The sequence below is a fragment of the Nomascus leucogenys genome, chromosome 8 (assembly GCF_006542625.1).
Source record: "Nomascus leucogenys isolate Asia chromosome 8, Asia_NLE_v1, whole genome shotgun sequence".
Taxonomy (NCBI): domain Eukaryota; kingdom Metazoa; phylum Chordata; class Mammalia; order Primates; family Hylobatidae; genus Nomascus; species Nomascus leucogenys.
Window position 1 is genome coordinate 23,658,557 of NC_044388.1, and position 20,966 is coordinate 23,679,522.

At 37.3% G+C, this 20,966-nt stretch overlaps 1 protein-coding gene across 5 annotated transcripts in view; it reads right to left on the reverse strand.

Moving 5' to 3' along the window:
• Positions 1–6,199: 6,199 nt before the first annotated feature.
• The window catches only part of SATB1 (SATB homeobox 1), a 92,688-nt gene continuing 77,921 nt past the window's right edge, over positions 6,200–20,966 (reverse strand). For 2 of the 5 annotated variants that reach the window (XM_030816883.1, XM_030816884.1), the window contains exons 10-12: positions 12,563–12,766; positions 11,884–11,979; positions 9,750–10,262 (exon numbers count right to left, since the gene is read on the reverse strand). In XM_030816883.1, the coding sequence (XP_030672743.1) occupies positions 9,750–10,262; positions 11,884–11,979; positions 12,563–12,766 (813 nt within the window). Of the gene's footprint in view, positions 10,263–11,883; positions 11,980–12,562; positions 12,767–20,966 lie in introns of all 5 variants that reach the window. The other 3 variants (XM_003265294.3, XM_003265293.3, XM_003265292.3) reach the window with 3 other exon arrangements.

Here is a 20,966-nt window from a genome sequence, read left to right on the forward strand (position 1 = left end):
GTATTGTGTTTATGGGTCTAAAGCTTCAATATTGTTAACATGCCAATTCTCCCCAAAATGATCTATGGAGAGTGAAAGCAATCTCAATCAAAATCCTGTATTTTTTTTTTCTTTTTTTAGAAATTGACAAGCTGAATCTAAAATTCATAATGAAAGTGCCCAGAATCACTGAAATAAGTTAGAAGAAGAAGAAGAAATATAGAAGACTTGGGTACTTGAATTTAATATTCATTATAAAGCAGATCAATGATTTCATGGGGATGGTGATTGATGCTAATGGGAAGGATAGGAGGGAGGGATTAGGGGCACAAGGAAACTACTGGGGTGATGGATATGTTCATTATGTTTCCAAGTTGTGTGCATGTATGTATTTGTATATATATATATACACAAACATTTCATGTATATTTTTCATATATATGTCAAAACATCAATTGTATACTGTAAATATGTAAAGTTTATGTTAATCATACATCAATAATTTTGGTAGGCCCCTCTAATAAATTGTGTAAGATCTCATGATATTCATTTGTGTGTGTCAAGCTTTCCTTTTAATTTGTTATTTTCTATTCAAGTTTGCATTAATTTTGTTGTATTTTTTCTTTTCGATTCTATTGCATTGCAGTATATATGAAAGACTTAGCAAATTCTTTTTGTAATAAGATGTACAACAATGTTATATTTCAACAGGACCATGAGATGTGATATTTTAAAGGCCAGCAAATACCTCTTTGAATGTCAATTTAGAATGCCTCACTGAGAGGACTGTCCATAGGATGTAGTTCTCATTCCCATACAATCTGTTCAATGGTTTTTCTAATTTGTCTAATTTAATTCATTCATTCATTCACTGAACATATTTCTGTGGCAGGATTTGAGTGATATAAGTACATGATATTGAATTTACTTGATCTTATATGGTTGATTATAACTGTAGTTTAAGCATTACATGAACAATTTTAGACACTAAATAGCAAGTCCTACTGATGTTAGATGCAGTTTCATTTCTATAACATTTCTTCTTAGATGCTTGGTAGAATAATTTATTTTCAGAATCATCCTGACACATTCTGACATTTAAGTAGTTTGATTTTATATGATGTATTATCCTTTAAAACAATAGGACAAATGCCAAATGCCTGTATCAACTTCAGTGTTTACAGCACAGAATTATTAATGAAATTTAGTTCTTCATTTGAAAAATAAGTTTGCTGGACTGTACCAGTTGGAGTGTGGATTGGGCTAGGGCCTGCCCCTAGCCCAATCCACGTAGGCCCAAGGGATATAAAACCCAGCACACCAGCAGCCCTCTCTCTCTTCTCTTCCTTCTCCACTCGATACCTCCAATAAAGATCTCTTGACCGCGACCGGAGTAGTTTGGTCTCCGCCCGGCCCCTTTCATTGGTGCCGTGACTCGGATCGGGACTCCCCACCCCCCTCGATGGGACCCCGATCCCTTTCGGGCTCAGTCCAGACCCCGGCCGGTCTTCGCTCATTTTCCTGTTCGCCGACCTCTACGCCCAACACCTGTCTCATCTCAGTAAATCTCCCCTTCCGGTGTCCCACACCAGTCGACCGGCTCCCGCCTCGGCTGCCCACACGGCTGCCGTAAATCCTATTTTAGACTCGGCCTCCAGGGAGCAGGGTTCCCCCCTTTTCCTCCTCACTCTCAGGCCTGGGCCCCTTCCCCTTTCTCGCTCCGAAAATCCTGGTACCAGGTGGCCCACGGCCCTCGGCCTCCTAGAGGCCCTCAGTCCTTTCGTTTCGGTGATGACCGACTCGAAGGGTCCGACTCACAGCCTGGTCATCGGCTGGTAGGGGACGCCCTGCCCAGCCCTTTGCCATATATTTCCGTAAACCCCCTCTTCTCATAATGGGAGCCTCTGCATCCCTGCCGGCCGACTCTCCTTTACAATGCCTTTTAAATAACTTATCAGCCCTTGTTTTGGCTGCTGATCTCAAACCTACACGCCTCATTAAATTGTGCACTCAAAACTGGCCCACCCACCCCCTAGACAGATGGCCCACTTATGGGTCCTTTGATCCCATCCTTCTCCGGGATCTCTACAACTATTGTGAGTGAACAGGAAAATGGGCAGAGATCCCTTACGTTCATGGCTTCTTTCTTCTACGGGACAAACCCAACCTCTGCCTCCCTTGCAAGCCGCAACACCTTATCGCTGCTCTCAAGCTACCAACCTCTCCTTCCACTCCCAACTTTGATCCGGCCGACGAACCCCCCCCATACCACCACCCTCCACCTCATCTTCCGGTCACCGCTTAACCGGTTGAAACCGGCTACCAACCCGGACCACACGAAGAACCAAACTGCTTACGCCCCGCTCTCATGCATCGCCTAAGTCCTCTTCTCTGGCTTTCCGCCTCTCACATCTTTTTTTTTTTTTTTTTTTTTTGAGACGGAGTCTCGCTCTGTCACCCAGGCTGGAGTGCAGTGGCGCGATCTCGGCTCACTGCAAGCTCCACCTCCCGGGTTCACGCCATTCTCCTGCCTCAGCCTGTCCGAGTAGCTGGGACTACAGGCGCCCACCACCACGCCCGGCTAATTTTTTTTGTATTTTTAGTAGAGACGGGGTTTCTTCGTGGTCTCGATCTCCTGACCTCGTGATCCGCCCGCCTTGGCCTCCCAAAGTGCTGTGATTACAAGCGTGAACCACCGCGCCCGGCCCTGCCTCTCACATCTTTACATTTTCCTCCGCCGGCGGGCCCTCTTCCCAGCCCTATTCTCACTATGATAGAAAACAGCTGGGACCCTCTCTTCCACGTGTTCCACTTCGCCGTCTGGCTCCCACATCAACAAACACACTCCCTTCCTATATTATACCACTAAAAACAACACCTCCTCCTGAGCCATACATATCGACAACCCCGCCGACCCGGTCTGGGGCCAGTCAGTTACAGGAGGCATATATCCCAGCAATGCCTGGGCATATCCAACCCAAACCATAACTATTTCCCGTTCCCTCAAACAGTCCATCTCTAACCAAACTTTTAACCAGCTTCTCCTCAGAAACTACCAGCTCCTAGCGACTTGTGAAGACACGGCAGACTCCAGAGACAGTCTCACACCCTGCTGACCTCTTAAACGGCCAACGACTGGCAACAGATACCCAGGATTGGCGGGGGGGGGGGGGGAGGGGGGAGGGGGTAGGCCTGCCCCCGCACCCTAAATTAACTACCATCTTCTTTTCTCTTCGGGCAGACCAAACTCTACCCCTAGTACCCGAGATGGCTACAGCAAGCCGATTCTACCAATTCTTAAACACCCTTCGCTCAGACAGCTGGCTCATCGCCAACCCATCCCTGCCCCTCAACTGGCTCACGGCACTGGAGGACAAGGAACATTCATGGACTTCACGTCTAACGAAGTCTTCATGTATAGCGCCCTATTGCTTGGCCTCATACTCATACCGTACCCCATGCACAACCCTGACAGTTCTCCCTGTGCCCTCTCCCCACAGCGCCCCCACTCAGCAGGAAGCAGCCAGATGAACCACGACGCCCATATTCCCCCATTTAAGAAAACAAAAAGGGAGGAATGTTAGGTAACCTGGGGTACCTTAAAATGGCACCGTACCTTAAGATGCGGCCGGTTCCAGGTTCTTCTCCCCTCCTTGACCGGGCACTGTCTGAACCAGCCAAAGGAGGGCCAATCAGAAAGAAGCATCTCCTGCTTTCCCTTGGGCCCGCCCCTAGCCCAATCCACGTAGGCCCAAGGGATATAAAACCCAGCACACCAGCAGCCCTCTTTTCTCTTCCTTCTCTGATGGATACCTCCGATAAAGATCTCTTAACCGCGACCAGTGTAGTTTGGTATCCGCCTGGCCCCTTTCAGTTTGAAATACAGTAATTACCAAATCCAGTTAAGTTTTTATTATGCTATTTCTATGTCTTGAGGCATACACCCCTGTTTAGAGATTTTTCTCTCCAGGCTAAGATTTCTGTTCTTTTTTATTTAGCCTTCTTGGGCATGTTGCAAATATTCTACCTAGTTGTGTTTTCCAGGTCTATTGTAGTAGAGCCAATTCTTCATTTTCTCTGCTTCTCACCTGTTTTTGTCTATTTATTTGTGTATAAGATGTCAAAGGAAAATGAAAAGTAACACCTCAAAATACCACCTTGAAAAGGAAAGTGCCAACAAATTCTTTTCTGCACCTGAAGCTTTTAATTCTTTAATCCACCATGGAATGTTGCTTAATTACATATTTTATTATGCATAACTGAAAATTATGTACTTTAGTTTCAACAATGATATGAAAGCATGTATTGTTTATAAATAGAGACTGGTTTGTCTCTTTTTTTTATATTACAAATATTTGTGGAATTCTCACATGTTCTCCTTCTAAAACTTGGCTTTTTGAAAATGCTCACAGAGCTCTGAGAAAAACTTCAAGTTTTAATGTTTTCTCTAGAAATCAAAAAATTCATTTCTTAAAAAAAAAGATGATGTCATAACGACATTATGGGTAAAAACCATTGAACAGTTTAAAGATTTTTGTAGAAGTTTTATCTTCATGAGTTTCATGAAGTATTTATTGATGAAAAAATGTTAACAATTGTTGAATTAGGTGATAAATTCATGGGAATTCCTTGTCTCTACTTTTGTGTGTGTGTTTGAAATTTTCCATAATAAAGTTTGTTTTTTAAAAGACATTTAGTGTGTATAGGTCTTTGGAGGTCACTATTTCATGATGAAATAGTCCATACACTTGATTTCAAGTAGTTAGTGATCAAAGTCTTCATATTAGCAAAATATGCATTATAATATATTTCTGAAAATTTTGAATTGCCATTAGGTTTTTGTGTGTGCATTTTTTTTTTGCATTTGAGAGAGTTTTTATTAGGGAAAAGAGAGAAATGTGTAGACGAGTTTGAGACAAATGTGGCCACTTAACAGCTAAACAAATCAGTTAACCTACTTGAGTTTCCCCTCCCTTGTCTTTGAAGTGAGAATGTCAGTGCCTGCCTTAAATACCTCAAGGTGGAATGGAGAGGTTTAAACAAGATATGTTTGTGGCAGTGCCTAATAAAATGAAGCATTCTACAAATGTTTTTCCTATATTTAAAACATGTGTGAGGATGGTGCTAAGAAGGGGGCCTCAGAAAGAGAAAGCCTTTGTACTAGATCTAGCGAAACAAATGTTTGCAAATTCCCTTTGGAAACAAAGGCAGAATAGATGAAACCTGTCCCTAGATTAAGATGCTCTTCAACAGGTTTGTGCTCTGGACAAATGTTCATTTTGCATCACATTGCCACAGACTAACGAATAAACATATTTAAATATTTGAATATTCTTCAACATTCTCATCTAACAGGTATTGTTGGTTCTCCTGTGAAAGGAAAATCAGAGTAGCACATGGGACATCATTGTGTCAGGTGGGGGTGGTGGTGTAAGGGCACGCATTAAAGTGTCATTGTAATGAAAATTTTGTATTTGAGTACCACAAAAAGCAAGTATTTCTGATTCAACTCACAGTAAATAATGTTCAACGTTTACTTTGTTGCAAAATATGTCACTTCGGCGTTTCTTTCCAAGTGTTTACTTTGCATAACATACTGCTCTACTGCATTCGCTCATCAACCACTATCATAGAGAACAGTGCCCAAGTCAAGTGCTTTTGATCACAGTAAGTGTATTAGCAGCTGAAAATAATTGTTGGGAAAAGGTAACCACACAACCTTGGTACGAGGCAAGAAGCTGTACTTGAGTTTTGGTAGTGTTCTTTTGGTAGAATTAAATTTGGAGATATACGCTCTCTATAAGTAGGGTAATATAAGAAAGTCTTAAAAATGTGGCTCATCTTTTAAACATTAATTTCAAACTACTTTTATTTAATATTTGGTATTGTTAAACAGGTATAGTATTCAGGACATACACCTTCTACCACAATTTCTTTAATTAGGGTACTTTATATTTTATCAAAAATGTGCATATTAATAGATTGTAGTTTAGCCTTTGTCAAAAGACATGCAAGTATTTAGTATTTACATTAAAAGGATTGCCTCAGAAGAAACATTGAATTCATAAGCCCTCTTAAAAAGTCAAAAATATGCATAAGGAAGACTAGTATTGAAATTTTCTGATGTTTTAGATATGATTAATATTTTGGACCTCCATTGGTTTCCACACTATCATGCAAATTTCCAACTTGCTTTAACACAACAGTTCTATCAGCTATATTAGAGGGAATACACATTTTAATTGCTCTTTTTGAAAATATCACCAGGCAGTTCAGAATGTCTCATTTATTGAGAATATTGTGACAATCAAAGACCTTAATATCAGCCAGATGCTAACAATTGGGAATAGGGCAGAATTTAATAATGGAATGTATGGGATTCTCATTTTTACTCAATCTTGAACCATTTGAGAATGTTTTCTATTCAAGCTAGTATTTTTAGATAAACACAGATATAGATATCGCTACTTTGAAAAAAATCACTTATTTTAAGCTCAGAATTTCTTAGTACTAAATGCTAACCAATACACATTGTATACATAATATGTACAGACTTTGTTACCAAGCGCCACACAACTAGGACATACATATTAGTTACCTTGGTTTTCAAAGGTTATGTGTCAACTCTGCATATTGTGTGGCAAGGAGATACTATCAACATTTTTTTTGCATAATGTGCAAGTATTGTATGGCCACAGAGTGTAATACAAATTAGTGGCAAAGTGCTGAGTGAAGGGAATCCATGACAGATTCAGATGCACAAGGTTGAATATTACCCGTAAACTACCTGACTCTGCTAAGGTCTTAACAGCACAAAACGCTATGTCATGCCTAGCTTTTAAAAGTCTCTGAAATACTTGGACACAATGAAGCTTGTTAAAGGAATTTTACCATAGCCACAGGTAACAAGAGGAGGATTGGCATGAGCGATAAATGACAGTGGGGGAGCAATATGGAAGATCATCTGGGCAAGTCTTTTCTAAAATGTGCCATCTTCCCTGAAAACAATTTTGCTCACTCCATCCTATCAGTTTATTAACATGTGCTTGTGTGTGTGTGTGTGTATGTGTAGGGGGGTCATTTAAAATATCAAATTATCAAAACCACGCTGACTTTTAAAAGTTAAAAAATCTAAGTGGGAATTTTGTTAGCATTGTTATGTTGATTACCAAACATCATTTCACTGAAAACTTTATTTCAAAATAATTTAGGTTATTAGGAATGGGAAAGTTATAAGTTATTTGCAACCCAATTTCTCCTTCCAAAAAAAATTACTGTATTTCATACCTATTTGACACCTTGTATTAAGGGTTGGGCTGGTTAAAAATAAAGGTTATCAATTCTACTCTGCTGTATCCAGCCTTTTCCCTTAAACTTAGGGGATATAAGGAAGAGGAAGATAACTTCATGGCACTCGAGTTTCTATTTTATTTCCTATTTTTTAAATACATGAAACCTAGTTTCTATTTTCTTAATTCAAATTCCTTTGGCTCAAATTATTACTTTTCTGAACTCTAGTGAGCTCTTTATTTAGTTTTCTGAACTCTTTATTTAGTTTTCTTACTAAATAAAAAGTGGCAACTTTTCAGTATAATTTTAAGTTTGCAACAAACCAGCTGCCTTCAGAGGAGCTTAGCTGTGCTTCAAAAGTAAATGGAACTTTAAAGCTTTATTGAAAGTTTTCAATGATTCCATTTCAGTTTCTAAAGTACAAGTTCAACATTAAAGCAGCCCAGTTGCCTACCAATAAGCTCATCAGGGCCTGAGAAGATGGTAGGCAGAAAGAGAAGGGGCAATTGCAAAATGGTATCTCAAGCAACCCAGATACCCCTACTGGCATCTAGGAAACAAAGTGAGGAGGCAAATAAAAGAAAAATCACCCCAAACTGTAATGCTGGCCTCAATCCTGTGACCATTAGCACACCTCATTTTATATTCTGGCATTTTACTATGTTTAATGTTGCAAGAATTTTGAAGATTGTGTTTAAATACCAAGTGTGTTATCCTATTTTCTTCATGTAGCTCTTATAGTTATGACGTACACTTATGAGCTCAGTTATTAACTTATTCCACTTATAACTTGTAAAAAAAAAAAAAGCTAAGGGGTTTTTATACAGAAGGTCAATTTTTCTCCTACTTATTTTGTTACTATTAATGGCCTTTAGAAATATTTGTACATTAGCTTAAGGAAAAGCGTTGCTATAAATGAAGTATTGCGAAATAAGCACAGATGAATCCATTCTAACAACATAACTGCTAGAGACTGGATTTGTTTTTGTTGGAGAGTCTTGACCATCCTATCTCTACTTATTAAGCAAAATGTTAACCAAAACAGGTTATTTTCATTGTGAAATTTCATACCTATTTAAAAATGAGCATGTGTTTGTGATTTAAATTTACAGTGTTTCAAGTAACTTGTCAATTGCTCTTTCTAAAATCAGTAAAATAACAAGTATTAACATGCACCTAAATGAGAGGGCCATCCTTTGACTCTTTAGTTACTTCACATAAGCAGACAAACCCTACCATGTCATACGATACAAACAATTTTAATTGTGTAGTTACAGTCAATAACCACTCCTAGTCAGAACATTTCTGCATAAAGAAAATTGTGATACACTTATAAAAACAGCCAGCTGTAACAAAATAGCTGGTGTTTTCATAGCCATAAACTCATAAAAAAGAAATACACCTTTATACAGAAATTTTATACAGATGTAGCTTTAAAATTGATTGTAAACCAAAGGAAGACACATTGCAAACATCAATTATTTTCACATTAATTGCATAATTTTCTAAGGTGATCTATTAGTTTTATTTACCTAAGCTTATTTGCATGATAGTAAAAATTGCATACAACAATAAGAGTGAAGCTTATAGTATGAATTGCTTGGATAACATAGAGCACTTTTTATAGGCAACTGTGTAAAGCACATTTTCTCTATTTAAAACTTTTAAGACACTTTGTTTTACTGCCCATCAAAATACATTTATAAATAGAAAAGAATCAGTATGGTAACAAGAGAAGCAATATTACATTTAACGGAAACTTCCAAAAAATTAATTACAACATGATGCTGCAGGATCTACAAATAAATAATGAGGACTAAATTGTGTTTCACATTTTCTTTTCCTTTTTTTAAAAAATCATGTAACAATGAGAATGAAAAAAAATTACAGTGAACTTTTATTTCCAAAATAAAAACAAATTTGAATTACGGCAGTGCCATATAATACAAGGCATTTGTTGGCATATGTCATCTTTAAACTGCATTCCACAGTCTATAGTTCTTTTGTAACATACAATAGAGTAACAAACTCTTTTTTCCTTTTTTTTTTTTAAATAAGGGGCGAGTTTCCAAAGATCAGTGTGGAGTGCTACAGAAATAATTATAGGAGAGGAAATCATAATCACAGAAGGTATAATGCTTGTTTGAGGCTCCAGAATAAGAACAAAAAAAAAAAAAAAAAAAAAAATCACTGGTTTCATGCTTACGGGGTACACACTTTGGTGCATCCCGTGAACACAAATTTTAATACCAAACAATCCTTGATGCTTCACCTGGGGCTGCCAAGCAGTTTGTAAAACAGAGTAAAACATTTAGTGCAGTCTGTATTATCCTTTTCCAACTTTTCTGTTTGTGCAAGTTTTTGAAGATTCATTGGCCAAACAATGAACAACAAAGGTTTTCTGAGAGAAGACAAGGTGGACTTTTTCATTTTGTTAGTAAATACCAGTGGCACTGTTGAACGAAACAAATACTTATATCTCAGTCTTTCAAATCAGCATTAATGTCTGTGTTTCCTTCCACTGACAGCTCTTCTTCTAGTTTCACTGAAAAAAGGGTGTTAGTATTTTTATCTTGGACACTCTCTTCCAAATCCTTCAGCAGCTCCTCTTCTTTATATTCTGCCACATCGACCTCTAAACCGGAATTGTCCTTCAGTTTGCCGTGGTGCTTGAGATAGTACCGCTGGTTCTGAAAGAACTTGATGATGGTGTACTTGGGAAGGTCGAGCTGGGCAGACAGAGTCTGGATGGCCTCTTCGTCAGGGTACAGGCCTACGTCTTGTATGAAACTCTGGAGGATTCCCAAGGCTTCCACTGAAATTTTTGTTCGTGGCCGGGTCTTCTGTCGGTTTTCCTCATCTGACTCTGCTGGAGAGGCCACCGTGGGTTGCCGTGGGGGGAGCCGAGGGCCTGCCTGTGGCTGCTGCTGTGGCTGTGGAGGCGGCGGTGCCTGCTGCTGCTGCTGCTGCTGTTGCTGTTGCTGCTGCTGTTGCTGCAAAGAAACAAGGAGACAATCAGAGCTCTGCTATCGTGGAGTTCCACACAAAGCCGTCTACAATCAGGAAAAATGTGGTCCCGGATCCTACATATAGCTTCTTTGATAGGGATGAAGATTTAGAACGAAAAGGTAGGCCAGCGAAATGGCCGACAGCATTTACAAAAAAATCAAAATGATATGACTAGGAAGGGATGAATTAATACAGCTTTGGGGGGCTACTGCACTTACTTATCAGAGATCAGCAGAGGAAGTGAAAACTCAGTGCTCTGAAAATGTGAGCCATAAACTTCACTAGAAGGATACGCATCAAAGGCGAAGACAGCACATCAAATTATGATGTAAATAATTAACAAAGATTTAAAATGAAGATTGAGAGGAAAGAATTTCAAAGACATTTCAGAAAGGTGAGCTACAGAGCAGTGGAGAAAGAAATTTGTGTTCTGCTCCATTTCATCGGATGGCCAGGAAGAATAGAAGATGAGCTTACGCTCTTATTCAGTGTTATCTGTCATGAGACTAAAGGATTTCTGATATTCTCACACTTGTGAATTTTCTATCAGACAGTTCCAATTTAATACACACACAATTTCTTACCAAATTGCACTAGGCTGACACTGCAAGTTTTTTTCTTACCTCAAAAGGTTCAATCCACCATATGACGGCTAGCGAATTGTTTTGTCTATAGTAAACTCAGATGTGATTAAGATTTAAATTTAGTGTATACAGACACTTTTTCATAATTAGTATATGTATATGTGCTACAATTTCCATACACAATTATACATAAATATGTGACACATGCACATACTGTACACTCGATATCCATAATTCTTATCAGCAAAGCAAATCAACCTAAGTGGCAAAATATTAGAATGCTGATACCGTGTCTATGCATTTCCTTTTATACCCCTAAGAAGCAATTTTATTAAAAACAATTTATATTTTCAAATAAGCACTTTTTAAATTTATTAACATATATCTTTCTCTTTTTTGTTTTTGCTAAACAGTAAGTTTTTCAGGCTTTTCACGATTATTTTAGTGCTTGATATCCTAAAGGGAAGTTCTTTGTCAACTTGTTTTATCTTTAATACACACTTGAGAATTTTTTTATCCTGGTAGATAAATAACTTTATTAGTTTTTAGTTATATGTATATATCTATATACACACACATATATAATTTTTCACAGAAATACAAAAAAATTGCAGAATGCAGGTGATTCAACAGAGGTAGAATTTTAGGACTCTGGAAGGCAATGGCATTTTACTTTAAAAGAGAGCTAAAATCATCCCCTTTAACAAAAATAAGCTATACAACTCAAGTTCAATGACAACACGCTTTCTAAGCAACTGGGGCCCTAAGAGCACTAATGACTACCTGATCCCAGAACTTTTCCATCTAAATTCACAGAAGAGTGTCTTCAAGAGATGAATGGTGACAAGTTCCATGACATGACAAACAAAGCATAAGGCTGCATCTGCTGGCACAGTGAGCTCTGCCCACGACCATGGTTAGTAGGGTCTTTACAGGTTTGAGAATCCTGACCTGGGGAGCAGCTCTTTAGGTCACTCCCTCTCTGTGTCCCCTGCTGGCATAGGTAACTGTGCCCGCTCACCTGAGGCGCAGCACCGAGCCATGGTGCAGGGGTCGGCAGGCCTGGTAAGAAAACGCCTCTAGACTCTCCTTTCCCAAGGGTGGTGGGAGAGGGGCTCTAAAGGAAAGACAAACAGATATGACTCACCCCTAACCTACATTCTGTAAAGTGTGGGGAGACAGCTATTAAATACAAGGTGAAGGAAGGGCCAAGGACTGTAAAGCAAGATTCCAATTAAGCTTCCCTCCCCTCCTCTTTCTGGACAGAATCCAATGTATAAAATTGTGATTCTACAAACTTCCTTTATAGCAACAGCGGTTGCTCTTTTCCTCAGGGGCACTGTGGTATTAATTAAAAAATAGGTGGTGTTTTAAATTGTGATTTTTAAAAAACACACAAAAATTTGAAGCTCTTAACACAAAACCCAATACCAACAAAGACATATTTGCCAAACGAGTGTAAAAAAGGGGTTCCTGTTGCTTTGGGGGTTGGGAAATGAGGAAAGAGGAACACAATACATATGTTGGAAAAAGTATGTTAATTTTCATTTTATCCCCCTGAGCAAGATGGCAGTGTATTGTTATCTCTTGCTAAAAAGCCTATGGTTAGACTGGCAGGAGGAAGAGAAACGCTAATTTCCCTGCTAAGTTTAAAGCTTTATTTACTTACTGCTATATTGAATTGGCCAAAGTAAACGAACCTGAATCTGCTCTGCTGGAACATGGATAATGTGGGGCGGCCTGTCGCCATGGTGATGCACGGCGTTGCTCTCCTGTTCATAAATGGCATCACGTTCTGGCTGAGGAAGACTGAGGAACCTTCGGATCATGGAGAGGTTCTCCCACAGGGTTCTGTTTTCTGGAGAAGGATCTTCTTTCCAGCGTAACAGCTCGCACAACCATCCCTTAGAGACAAGGGCATAATAGGTCAGTTTGTGCCTATGAGAGGGGCTGGCATTTTCCATTAGGAGCTAAAAAGGAAAAACCCTATGAATTAACTTTTTCATAAGCTCAGAACACACCACTCTGCTTTAAAAATTGTTTTTAACTTGTTAAGAGAGGTTATCTGTGGCTGTCAAGGAGGCAGACTGTTTCTAATCAAAGTTCAGATTTGCATCTCAAAGGAGGGACATATTTTTTCAGACTCTGAGGGTAAGAGAGCATTTATCACAGGTTTTTTAATATATGAAATAGGAGAAAAACAAAGTTGATGTGCTTCAGTCTTGCACAACTTTGCTATCTGATGAGTGGCTGGCCATCTGAGGATACTGAAGTGCCTAAGGGGGAGGACAGATTTTAGAAATAATTTTTTTCTAAAAGGATTTCCTAAGCTTGTAATTTTTGGATTTGAAAGAAAACTGTGTGTGAATATTTATGTGTGTACATGTATGAAACAGAAAGGACAGGTGCAATTACACCAGCAAGTATGTTGTCCAGTATAAGGCATGATTGGAATGGGCACTACAGGAATTTGCTATGAAAGAACTCTCCAAAAAGAGACACTGGAGTCCTATTTTTCCGCCTGCTGCAGTGGGAGCATATGATTTGTCAGGCAAGAATTTAATAGGTTTCTTGGGCTAAGAGAGAAGGAAATGTCCAATGACTGCCAAAATCTGCACCTCTCTGATGCTTCCAAGGCCCAGTTTTTTACCCTGAGGTTATCTATCAAGAACTGAATGACCATGAGAATACATTTTCCAGTCATCTCGAGGCTTTACCTTGGCTGCCATGATAGACACTAAACAATGGAGTGAAGGGGAAGAGTGAGGGTGTCTGATCCAGACCCCCACCAGCCAAGGCAGCTACCCCTCAGCTGTTCTGCTGCCTGCTAATACCTCTCACCTGCACTCTGCTCTCAAAAAATGTCTTGAAGCCATCTCTACACTTCTTCATTGACCTCCTCACCCCGGGTGACCAGTGACTGGCTGACCCAGTGGCACAAAGTCCTGCCCCTGTTTCTGAAAATGGACAACTTACTCTACCCTTCAATTTACTCTCTAGAGACAGTCATCCCCATTCTTCTTGCTCCCTCTCCCATCACTCTGGGGCTAGATTTTGCCTGAGACCACATCCTTACGGGACCTCTTTCTCTTCCCTATCCTCCTCCTTTCTTCCCGGGACCCTCACCAAATCATGATCACCTGACTCCCCATCCTAGGCTCTGCATTTAGGGAACTTGATCTAAGACAAAGACATTGCTCGGAAATTCTAAATAAATTAGTCGGATGAAAATGGAAGTACAGTTTTTTTTTAAATTATGTAATTTTTAGATCTAGCCAAGGAAGGTTTCGTTTCTTATGTTACCAGGGGTGAGGCCAGAGGATGGCATGACTTGCCTTCCCTTCTCAAACTGAAGTCATTAGAGAGAAAATTCTTCAACTACAATATATATAGTGGAAAGAAGCATGGCCTGTTCTCCCAAAAATGGCCTACTTGAAATATTTCAAAAGAAAAGGCATAAAACTGACATATTGGCTTCCTAAGGTCTATCTGCTAACCAGCTCATCGTGACGACTGCTGTATCTCATGACATCTACTAGTATTCCTACTCAACAGGTCTTTTAATTAAGCAAATACATGCATGGGATGGTCTTGTAACCATGCACTCATTTGATGCCATTGAATGCATAATTCAAGGTTAAGACAGCAGGCAGTAAACTGAAGATTTACCTGAAAGACTGTTAGCTAAATAAAACATAAAAATCATTGTGATGGCAATGTCACTGAATTTGCTTCTCTTCTAACCATGGCAATTCTATGTTTATTTCCAGAATACTATAATATGACATATTTCAGCTCTATTTATGTGAATATATTAACTATAAAACTGTATGTGAACATCTGAAGTATCTGAGACCCACTTGCATATGGTGCCCTGCAGATGTTTACTTAGCTTTTACTGGTAAATATTTGCCATCTGAATTAGGCCATGAAAATATACATTTTCCTACAACTAAGCTATTCTTTATACTTTACCTTTAAATTTTGTTGCTATGTATATTTTAGATACATTATCTTCTGGTAGGCTTGAATATTAACTGTGGGTAAGATTACTTTCCCACTCCCCCTTGTCTGCCTCCTTTAGCTATCATAATTGACAGACCCCTCTACCCAAACACAGCAAATCACAGTTTTATATACCTTTCAAAAGAAGTTAGAGGTTCATAAAGAACACAGAAGATTTTTTTAAACTCAGCTAGTATTCTACTATTGCAATAAATGCTAAACATTGAGCATCTAAGAATTTTTTTTTAGAAATAAATGCTTGTAACTAAAAATTGCTAAAAGTTAAATTAAGAATGATTCATGTAAGAAAAGCTTCTTGGAGAGAGCTGAAAAACTCCAGTGATTTTTCACATCCTTTAGAAACTTTTTAAAGTAATGCAGAGATCAGTTAGCACTTGGATATATGTGAAAAAACATGTGGATCACAGATGTTCTTTGGAAAAGAAAATCATTAGTTCTTTTAAAATGGCTAATAATGATAGCTAATTCCTAAACAATCACACTCATGCTGGTTTAACAAATATTTCAGAAAAAGAGCCCCGACTCATTCAACAAATATTTTGCTCATATTGTCACTTCTGTGTCTCTAGACTTACGAGACAGATCCTTATTTTTATTAATTGCCCATGACTAACATAACATTTCCAGTAGTTTGCTATTAACCTCTGCCCTTAAATAATACTTCTAATTCCTTATCTAAAAATAATTTGATGAATTATAAGTTGAAGCATGTCTCCGCTAGCCTTTCAAGAAATGCGATGATTTTAAGAGACTGAAATCAGATGCTTCTTAGAAAAATATTTAACGGTGCAGCTGGGAACTGTTAGCTCTAAAGGATATTCCAAAAAAATTTAAAAGGGGGAGGGGTTGCTTCTCTTGATGTGCATTGCTCTTAAAAAAATAATGGAAAACAGACATTTTGACACATTAGCTCTCTGTCAGTGTAGAAATAAATTGGCTCATTCCCAATTTACACTGGCAAAAATAAGATAATTTATTCTAATGCTATTTAAATACCTTGGAATATTTTGACTACCTCAAATCCTATTGATTGTTACTCTATTAATAATGACAGTAATCTGATTTATGTTTTGCAGAAAATGACTAAAGAATCCAAATGCTTTCTAATGCTTCAGTACCTTTTTCTAGGTCAGTTTTTCCACAAGTGATATTGTTAGAACAAATAAACTTGGGAAGAAAATGAATATGTCACAATATTTTTAATATCTGACAAAAATAATGATCCCCCAAAGTACTGTACTAGTTTTTAAGTGATAACTGCATAGGCTTATGTGGGGGAGCAGAGATGAGGAATGAAATGCAGTGCTTTGTTGCAAAAGCAAAAACAAAAAAACACCAAAAAAACAAAACAAAACATAATTACGTTTTTAAGAGAGGTCTCTGGGACTTGATATACATAAGACCATAGGAAGGAACAGGGAACTGTTCTCTAAATTAAATTAGCTCACAACTGTTTTGAACAGTAGAAAAGCCAAGCGACTAACAGCCTTAAAATAATGAGACCGATCCATTCTCAGAAAACTAAAATGGTACAAGGAGCAACCTAAACTTTAAATGTAGTAAATTTGCCAAGCAACATTACACTGCATATAAAGAGGGCAAAATATAAACAGTAGCCACATGTAAATAAATTGGTAAAACTTTCAGGATGTTACTACTTTTCAAACTGACAAAGTTTAATTTGACACCTTCTGTTCTAAACCCTTTGTTTCTATTCAAAATCACGCCTTGAGCTGTTGCGATCAATCACAGTGCTCCCCCTATTACTTAAAAAAACTGGCATGGACACTGAATAAGCTGAAAATGCCATGCAGATGAATTCTGAGATAATATGTTCAAACCTGTTATATACAACACAAATCCTGTAAAGTTATGTATTGTAAACCTACGTTTATTGAGAACGAAAAGTCTTAAATCCATCTGCCACAAAGGAAATACTGTTATGTACTTTATAGTAACCAAGAACCATCTGCAAATGTCTTGCTACCTTAAGCAAGAAAATGGTGCAAAAGATGCTAAACCTAAGACTGCATGAAATAAATAACATTCTTTTGACGGGTTTTGGTTAGGGATCTGTTAAAGAAATATAAGATTGAAAAAAAAAAAAAGGAAAAGAGAAAATGCAGAATAACTGCCAAATCAGTACTGCAAAAAAGCAAAACAAACTCAATGATAACACAATGGCAATTTATTATGGTCCATGAAACACATGACTGTATGCTCATTTTAAAGGAAAAATTAGCAGTTCTAAACTCAATATTCTAATGATGTGCTTTACTGACAAAATCTTGTTGTACCACATTTAAATAAAAATCCTGGCACCTTCATCTCTCAGCTGCTAATTTCCAACCGAACTCAATCTCTGATTTCCACTCCACTCTTTTTAGAACATTTAATTCAAGTCAATTCGCTTCTAACATTTTAACAGATAAGGAAGGGGTGCACAATGATTTTAATTGAGTCAAGAAAGTAACCTCCTTTCATAAATGAATTTATTGTACTTTATAAAGCCTCACATGCATAAAAAGAGAACCCCTAACAAGGCCTGTTCTGTGACAAAGCTGGGAGTATGTAACATAACTACTTTTCCAGGAGGAAACAGACTTTGGTATTCGCTGAGAAAAAAAGTCATTTAATGCAATATACATATATGTATATATTATCATTATGTACATATACATTTTAAAACTAAGAGCTATAAAAAGAGAAAGAAAATGACAAGTAATTCTTACTGCAACTAAGAAGGAAAAATACATCTGAAAAAAATAGAATGGTAATTTGAGTTCTATAAAGCAAAACATTTTACAGTCTGTATTTATTCCCCCTCACCCTCATCTTTTATGTGTTATTTGCAGGAATATTTTGTTCCAATCTCTGGGGCATATAGTATAAATAATATATGATATTAAAAGAAATCAATCTAAATAGGAAAGTATTTGATACAAACATTTTAGTGGAAAGCATGAATTACATTTCAGCAAGTAGTAGGAACAAGGATTAAGTACATAATCCATTAAATAGTACTTCTAACAAAAAATTCAGTATTGTAGACTAAACTACACCAGGCATTTGAATGAGTACATTTTCAACAACAACTAACTATAAAGCTAGCAATTTATCATTCAGCAAATAATTTTCTACTTTTAAAAGAATCTGTAAGTGTTACTTATGCTAATGAAGACAGTTTTTAATCTGCCCACAAACATGCTAATAGAGGGCAATTTTTTTTTTTTTTAAAACAAAGCTGTCGGCACTCAAGGGTAATTTCATATCAGTGTGTTCTACAAGCTGGGGGAAAATGGGTTCTAATTGTCAGAGCTACCAAATCCTTCACCTTTAGCATAAAGGTTTAAAGATATCACAAAGAAGCAAAGTGACTAATAATGTTTTAAACCACCCCTTTTTCTGTCTGAAAAAAAAACTAAAACAATATTACAACAGTATCTTTACAGAAGGGTTCTATTTTCATGTGTTTTATGCACAGTCTGCCTCAAAGGTACTATTTAAATATATACTTTCGGCGGCGGGGCAGGGGGCGGGGGGCTAATGCAGAAACACCCAAGGCCTAGCGGAGATACAACCCCATTTCTAGGTGTGAGGTCTAAATGCTTCACACACCCACTTGTGACCTTTTTTCATGAAGAATCGTAACACTGTGCAGTGAGAAACAAAACAGTGGCAAAGCAATACTGAAAGCATTTTAAATTATTTACTAGGTTAAAAGGGTGAAATGATACTTTAAATACATCAAATTTCATCATCTAGACCATTTTTTGGTGGCAAAGTGGTATTGATCTTTCCAAATGCTTAAAATTAACTATTTTCCAGAAGGTCATTATTTGATTAAAGGCATTAAAGTTGAGGGCAAGAAGCGATGCACTTTTTCTTCTTTCCCATTCAAATCATCATATAATTTAATATAAACCATCCCATCATGTCCTGTAATAAAAACACTTGTCTTAAGATATTGTTCTTTACCTAACATATTAACCTTTAAATGTTATGAAGTTCTTTAGAAGAAAAACCTTTGCTAAAGCAGATTATTCTATAACATTATGAGAGGCCCCCACCATTAACATTAATAAAGATATATGTTCTCCTCTATGGAATTAGTAGGAAATGCATTAATCTTTCTCTCCAGCTTAATAACATCTACTTTGTGTAAAGTGAAAAGAACCTCAGCTGGCACTGTAAGTAACTTTTCCTGCTAAGTTAACATTGGACTTATTAAAGAAAACATGGAAGATAAATTTGAACAGAGACGTGCCAGTAAATGCATTTTCCATTCTAAAAGTAGCACATTACATCCACTTGATTCAAAGACGGGTTTTAAAAAGGAAATATATTTTAAAAGGCATATGTGTGTGCACGTATGTATCCCCCAATATGTTTATTTTTCAAAGCGTGGTTTCTGATACTTATATTTGCTGAAAGAAAAAAAATAATAATAATCTTTTTAAATGTTACTATTCTTAACTTCTAAACTGTTACTGTTTTTGAATTCTCTCTAGAGGCTGCAGTTTATTTAAGAGACTGAGTATCTTGGCCAAAAATTTGTGCGTTCCAATACTGGGGTAATAATAGGGCATAAAATGGCTATCAGGAAATTTTTTGCTTGAGTAAATTTTTGCCACTTAGACATCAAGAAGTTAAACACCTCTACCAGAGTTTCTAAAGGTTACACATAAAGAAAATTATTAGCATAAACCTGGGGAAAAATATCTATTAAAATTTTGTGAACTTGGAAGGAATACTCAGTCACTAGTAAATGATCTTTTTCAATTTTGTTTACAATTTAATCAGATAAAAAGGTGCAAATCATTTGTTTTTAATGGTATTTATGTTTACCTCTTTTCTACTTTTTCAAAGCCACTAACTTTAGGGCACGTGGATTTGGTGGTTTTTCTTAGGCTACAAATCATTTGGTCCATAACAAGATTATCAAATGACAACCTGGCCAGAGCAGATACAAACGGTTCTGACTTAAATAGGTTGTTGAGCAAGAAGATCTCACATTTTAAAGAATATTTTCAGAGGGAGAATTTGAGAAGGGAGGAGAAAAAAAAAAACAGGAATGAACATAAAAGTATAAAATTCTAGACAACCCATTAAACCAGTTAGCAAAAAGAGGAGCTCTTAATTGAAATAGAGAATTTCCCAAAAAAAGGTCTGAATTTATTTTTAAAGCATTAGATTTGGAAAATACCTAATTTGAAAGTTTAATTTTCATATATATACGTCAAACCTGCTTTTAGGGCAGTTTAGTCAAAGCTGAAACAAAACAAATAAAATTCTGGCTTATGTATCTGATACTTGAATCAGGACTCTGAAAAAAAATGTTCCTGTTTTTTTCTCATCAGCCTAAGATATATTTTTGACATTACATAAATTTCAGTGATATGATCTGGCTCCTATTTAACATTTATGCACTTTCTCTTCAAATGTTAATTTTCTCCTCCTTCTTCATAGCTGGTATCATTACAAAAACAGAAAACTCAATACTCCAAAGGTTCATGCTGTAGTATTTTCATCAGTTTTAGTCTCTCTTTCTATCATTAAGAACCATCTACTCCTTTCCATTCTACCACTATTGACTTGTCAGTACTGGAGCACCTCTTCCTGGAATTACTCTGTTAGACAACAACATTCTTTTTTAATTACTTCCAATGGGCAATTATTTTGATATCTGAACAAAAATGCTTTTAAGTAATCATTCATTTTCCTCTCTTAAGTTAGGGAAAAAGTAAGTCAATGATGACCAGAGTTTTCAAGAAGAATAGAGAACCAGTGTCATCACACAGAGTTGATGTGATTCCTACAAAAAAGCACATTAATCTGATGTTTAATTTCGCCCATGAAACTTACTGATAGGTAAAGAAACGGGTTTCATTAAGCTTTCTTGAAACCTCTTAACCATCTTTGTGATATCCTTGTAAATCGGATACCAGAGTGAGAATCATTACATTAGTCTTCCACTTTCAAACTGCCCATAGTTACCCTACTGTGCACCATGACCTTCAGTGGCTTCCCAAGGTAGCAGAAAAGTTCACCCTCTCAGGGGCTGTTTTCGAGGTTCCT